We start from the raw sequence: 6437 nt of genomic DNA, 5'->3' as shown, positions 1-6437 counted from the left end.
CTTAAAAGTCTGTGAGGCCATTTCTGAATCATCACAGTGCACATCTGTTCAGAAACATGAAATGTTGCCATCTTCATGGTTTCATTTGCTTTGAACCACAATGCTCATGAGCAACAGGGCAGCCTAGTATCACGTGGATGTCCCACCAATGTACAGTATTAAGTGCTGATTTAAAAACAGACTATAATGCAGAGAACATATACTACTCCTTGTGAAACCATTGAAGAATCTCCATTGATGACATTTCAGCAACTGGAACATCTTCATATTATACATTTCACCACTTACAAGAGTGGTGAGGACTTTAGGAAAATAAATGGCATCTTGCACAGACATTCCTTCTAAAAAACTAAGCTAGACAAAAAACAAACATCAATAACAACAACAACAAACTTGTAAAAGGTTGGACTTCCTTTTGCAGGCTTTTCAGGCAAATAGTGGCAATAAATGATTTATGGTGGGAGGACTCGTGAAGTTCATGATGGTGACAAAATAACTGAGAGGTACTCTGACCGCAGCTGTTTCATATCATTCCTCAACTGTTCTGTCTCAACTGTTTCCATTTAATAAAGGCAGAAAAATGTCTTAAAAAAAGATTTACCTGCTGTAACATAATAATAATAATAAAAACCACACTGTGATGTCATGTTTTTCATACCAGATCATTTAAACTGATATTAAACATAATTTAAGGTGTGACCACACAAAATTCACGGGAATCAGAAGAGAGCGCAATCACAACTTCCACTCCATAAACGTCCAGTGTTTGTCTGATGTTCACAGCTGGAACATCGGCTGCGGTACAGCGACTGTACCGAAAGCATGCAGTACATAGCTTACACTGTATTTCAAGACATTTTTGGTTTTTTCTAGAGATGGACTGATCCCATATTACGTATCGGTCCAATACTGACCTAAATTACTGGATCAGATATTGGAGAGAAATAAAAAATGTAATCCGGTCCATTAACTATCACAAAAGCACCTCACAAAACTTGCGACATGGCGTAACCCAGCTCATAACCGTAGCACGTCGGAGGAATATGCGTCACGTGATAGAGCGGCTGTGGCGTGCGAGACCTGGAGGCGGTCTGGTTGAGCATTTGGAGCCTCGCTATGTGCTTCCAAACCGGCATTTAATCTCCGAGAAAGGTATCCCAGAGAAGTAAAGCAAGCATCTCTGAGTGTTTGTAAAGCATTCCCACGTTAAGTTTAACTTAAAATGCAGCAAGATATTTAAAAAAAAAGTTTTATTGATTATAAAATATGCTATATCGGATTTATATCGGTATCGACAGATATCGGACATAAAAAAGTGGTATCGTGCCATCTCTAGCTTTTTCATTCTTTTTGTGTGTGAGAAATACTCAAATATGAATATTAATTAAATTGTAGTTGTATGCACCAATATGGATTTCTGCACATTTTCACCAAACTTACAAAATCATCAGTCACATGGGTTTAAAAACCTGTTCTACTTGGACTTGTTGTGATTGACCTCACCTACTCTTATCTCCACATGATGGACTCAAACCTTAAACTGTGCATGTCCACAGCGTTTGTGCTGTGGACACAAACGCCATGAGTGAGAAAGAGCAGTATTAGCCTAATTTTGTTACACGAGGAGGTTCAATCAGACGCAGGTCTCATGCAGGCTGTGCAGCTGCTCTAACGTGGGTGCTGAAATAAAAAGGAGGATTCGTGAATGCCACGCACAGGTAAGCAGCCTGTTCGGAGCTTTGCGGTCGCTAATTGTTTGTCCATTTTTGACATTTCCCACATTAAGAACAACACGATTACCCATCTGTGATGCTTCAGTAAACATGTACTTTCAGTTTCTGATCATTCATAAAGGTTGTTGATTTACAACTTAAAGGATGAAACCGTGTTGAACTGATAAAAAATAAACCGCTGGCTCATGTTTTGCTTGTTTTTTCCCCATTGCATTTGTTTCCATCGATTCACACGCTGTGCAGGTTGCGCCGCTGTAAGCTACGTTCACTGTGAATACGGGGAAGCAATGCAGGTTAATTGCACTTAAGCATTACACATTTCATAAAAACCTTTCTGAAACAATTCATTTTAGCCTCTTACATTTGCCTCACTCATGAAAAATCAATATAATTCACCGTCTATATCGTCTTTGGTGTCAAGTACACTGCATTAACATTTTCCCTTTACAGCAAAATAAAGCGATCTCTTAGGCAACCCAGTGAAATGTCTAATTCTGAATAATACATGACATTTTATTCTAAAGTAACTTAGTGGTCACAATGTGAATAAAAGAGCTTTTTAAACAGTGGTGCTTTATAAGGGGAGATTATGCTTTTAGCTGCATTTTCCTTCAGTCTTAATGGCTTCTAGAATATAGCAGATAACACTCAGCCTCACCAGTTCAGGAAAAACTCTATGCAGATGTTCAACTCCAGGAGCTAAAAGTAAGTACATTTTCAGGGGTAGGGGTGGGGTGTCTTGATATTGCAGTGACAAATCAAGTTTGCTGAGGTAAGAAATTATAGCACTGGAAAAATAGGCACACAGATGGGTAGTTACTCACAGGCAAAAAACCTTAACATTCATGGGAGGGCTGTCAACAGTAAAGCACAAGACGGCTATTTGGGATGCCATCATCGACGCAGAGCGTAACTCTGCCCGCGCCCGAGTCTTGTGCTTTGAAGTTTCTTTTCGTCTCTGATGCTTTAAAATCAGCCGACTTTAATGGTCACTGCTTTTTGAGATTCTCTTGAAATGGAAAGGATCTCCAGGTGCAGACCCGTCGATGCAGAGATTAATATTCGGTTCAAAGGACGCGAGCGCGCTCCTGGGTGTCTGTTACATCAAGAATCGTTCAGATAAAGTAACATCTAGTGATTTCGGTCCATTCATAATAAGGTACTTGTCCAGTGCGCGTGGACGTATTTGACCCTGAATCCTTTGATGTGTGTTTGGGATCAAACGTTCGGGTCCACCACAGTTTGCCGACAGGAAGAAGTCACATGCGTCCCTGAGCCAGCTGAGCTCGCCTCTCCTCCAGACAGCGGCACACCCACATCGACACCACCTCCGCATTTCCATCGTTATACTGTACGATGAAGGGATGATCCTGTATGAAGGGAAAACACAAGCGCTTAATGATTCTATTTAGAATATCTAAGAAAAGGTTGTGGAGAACAAAGCGAGCACATTTAAAGACTCAAAGTTAAATTAAAAAAAATAAAAAGGTATTTGTAAGTAAATAAAGGCTGCTGAGAATCAAAATGAGCCAATTAAATTAAGGTTCTAGTACTGCTTTACTTTTTTTTTGCAACAAAACTTACTGGATTATATCGTAAATCATACTTTTCACTTTTTTAACAAACATGAAAATAAATACAACATATATGACCTTCATAATAACTGCTATGTGGTAAAAAATGAACTAAAGTGGCTGTAAAAACACAAGTAATGAGCTTTCTCATAAAAAAAAGAAAAGAAAACTCAAATGTTTCCACCCATTCTACAATATTATTTTATTATCAAACAGATTGGAGCCACAAACATTATTACATCTTTATGCGAAGTGTACGGTGTAGCAGCTACTTGCATCTGAGTCATGATTCACAAAATGATAAAATGCAAACAACTTAAACGGGAACATCATAAAACCCTCTTAAATATTAATGTCCAACAGATTTGGTTTTAAAGACAGAACGTTTAAGTAATGGCTTGTCAGAGCATTTCAAACAAATATCTTTTAAGTTTAATGAGCTACGTGAGTCATAACGGGATGTGGGATGAGCTTTGTAATAAAAGACAGCCATGGCAGAAACACAGCCCAATCATGAACGCTCCTTCTGAACACATTTTCCAAAAAAATAAAGACTAATTCTGAAGCCTTCTTGTGCTTCGGGAAATCCACCAACACGACCCTGTAGCCCATCGAGCCGTCAGACTCCAGCACCATTCACTTGTTACTGCTGCAGGACTTAAACAGAGATGTCACATGTCAGCGGTCCCAGTAACCAGACTCATCTGGAGGACTGTGGACCAGAGGTTGCAGAGGTCACAGAGGGTCAAGAGGTGAGAGGGGAGGAGGCTGCAAATGAGACAAATCAACTCGGACTAACCAGGAATTTTATTTGAGTGTCTAGATGTCCAATTAGGTAAACAGCGCTCTGGCCGGCCGGTTTAAATGAACTTGTCAACACTGATCTCAGTGATTTCCGTCGTGAACAACAAGAAGCTGTCAGTGTTGCACGCCGTTTGGAGGAGTTCAAAGTAAGAAGATCAATCTCAGCAAAAAAACAAAGACACACGCTCAGCTTTTTTTCACGGAGCTACGTCAATGAATCTGGGATAACAGGAGACAATAACGTATATCAGCCAATATATTTAACGTCACTTAAATATAGTACCACTACTGAAGAGTTTGATTTCAGCCATGTTAGCAGCATGTTGTCTGTATAAACATCTATTCACCTTTCAATCCTTCCCCCATAAAGACCACATCTGATGCCCTGAGTACTGTATTTATCAATAAAGGCACGATTTGATGAACATTCGAATAGTTTCCGGGTTTCCAAGAGTAACTGCATAGGCAGAGACCACACTCACTAACTTCTGATGGAAACCAAGTCATTTTGTTCAATAAACAGGCCTGAAATATGACAGAAACCAATTTAGAAGTTCAAATTCAAATTCAGAAGAGCTTCAAGGGTTAATCTCAACAGTCTTTACAGGATTAAAGAGTTAATGCAACTATGATGCTTTCATCTATGTTTCTAAGGGCTGACAAGAGACTTCTGCCCATTCATATATGAGGAAATTAATCAGGATTGATCTCCACCTGTCTCTGTGGCCAACATCAAGTCAAATTGGATTTCTAGCATAAATACCTACAAAGGAAAACATGACCCAGTCTGCCTCAAGCATCAGTCCCACAGACTCAGAGGCCTACTGGCACCAATCTGGCAATCACCAACCAAGAGGGATAAACCTGCATTCTCAAGTCATGCACATCTAGAGCCCAGTCAGCAATCCCCTTAGCAACCATTGGTTGCTAGAGAAAAGTATGAATCCCACAACTGGTTTGCAGCACCCCGATCTGTGACCAATCTCACCCAGCAACTGCCATCCAAGAAACAGTGAATACACACCTTTCACTAGCGACCAGGAGCTGCTAAGTGGTTGCCAACGAGTCTCTACGGTTGTGTTATTGAGCCCTTAACTGCACTTTGTGACCATCACAAACCCACAAACTTTGTATCCAAATCTACGTAAAATGTTACATAAACAGAACACATTGCCAGCTACAGTGATTTTATTTTAATCTGCCACTTATTAATTTTGACCTTAAAACATCAAGATGAGTTCTACCTTCTTTGCCAACCTGAACATTTTTTTTTTAAAATAAAACTTTAACATTTATATTTCCTTGATCTGCAGGGCTGTAGGTCAAAAGCAAAATGCAAATCTTGTCAATATGAAAAGAACATGACTAGTGTGATTCAAATTGGAGGCAGAAAGTGACTCCAAGGTGAGTAATGTTGTTGTCAGCTGTTTCTTCTGGGGTCTTTAATACCCGCCAGCAACACCCAAACTGGTGCAGACAATATAAGATTAGTGATAAAGTAGGACAGGCTGGTCCACTTTTTTCCTCCTGAGAGCCTTGTCTATTTGTGGTTACACGGGGAAATATGTGACAATTATGTTCATAAAAATAAAAATCACACCGAGGGGGAATAAAGTGATAACTTAAAAAAAAGACAGTATCAGGATTTGTTTGATTTTTGACTTTTCTGCTTTCTCTGCTCGCTGCGGTTTCCTTTGTGAACACTTCAAAGAAAATGGAAACACTTTGCAGTGTGTTTTAATCATGCACAAAATGTAGAGATTGTTAAAGACTAGGGGGGAGTCCCATCAATCCTGTTGTCCTTCTAATGGCCAGCTGGGGTTAACACAGTCTGAGGTTAATTACTCTCATATCATTGTAAGCGTGCGTGTGTGTGTGTGTGTCAGTATGAGACGGGCGGAGTGGACGCTCCTGGGTGCCCCTATGTGCTGAATACCCATCTCATCAATCATTCTTCCTTCCCTCAGTAGAGAGGGTGATACAGAAATAAAGAAGGAAGTCCTGAGTAATGTTTTTAAAATCAGGCTCCAACCTCCACTCTAGAAATTAACCCTAAAGGCCAGAGACATCTGCTGGAATTTGACCTTGATGAAGGTACTTCTCACAGTGCTCTTTTAGCCTCTTTTCTGTCATCACATCCCATCACACCCAAGAAATAGATGAATTATGATTAAAATGAGGAAAAAAGAACTGAACAGTGTATACAAGACATCACAGGAAGTCCAGAAAATAAAACTAAACATCAAAAGTTCAAGGAGAGCGAGTAAACTGTTTCCATGGTCAAGTATGAACCTAAATCTGAATATTTAATCCTACACAAAAAAAA

General features: G+C 39.8%; 1 protein-coding gene across 1 annotated transcript in view; it reads right to left on the bottom strand.

The window, feature by feature from the left end:
- Positions 1-1010: 1010 nt before the first annotated feature.
- Positions 1011-6437, bottom strand: part of map2k5 (mitogen-activated protein kinase kinase 5) — a 58393-nt gene continuing 52966 nt past the window's right edge. Inside the window, exon 22 of the mRNA XM_005939169.3 lies at positions 1011-3103. Within this exon, the coding sequence (XP_005939231.2) occupies positions 2993-3103 (111 nt within the window). The 3' untranslated portion in view covers positions 1011-2992. The remainder of the gene's footprint in view (positions 3104-6437) is intronic.

Source organism: Haplochromis burtoni, unplaced genomic scaffold (genome assembly GCF_018398535.1).
Source record: "Haplochromis burtoni strain Fernald_Lab_line unplaced genomic scaffold, NCSU_Asbu1 Contig_263, whole genome shotgun sequence".
Taxonomy (NCBI): Eukaryota; Metazoa; Chordata; class Actinopteri; order Cichliformes; family Cichlidae; genus Haplochromis; species Haplochromis burtoni.
The sequence above is the reverse complement of the archived record's forward strand: the minus strand, read 5'-3'. Positions and strand labels throughout refer to the sequence as shown.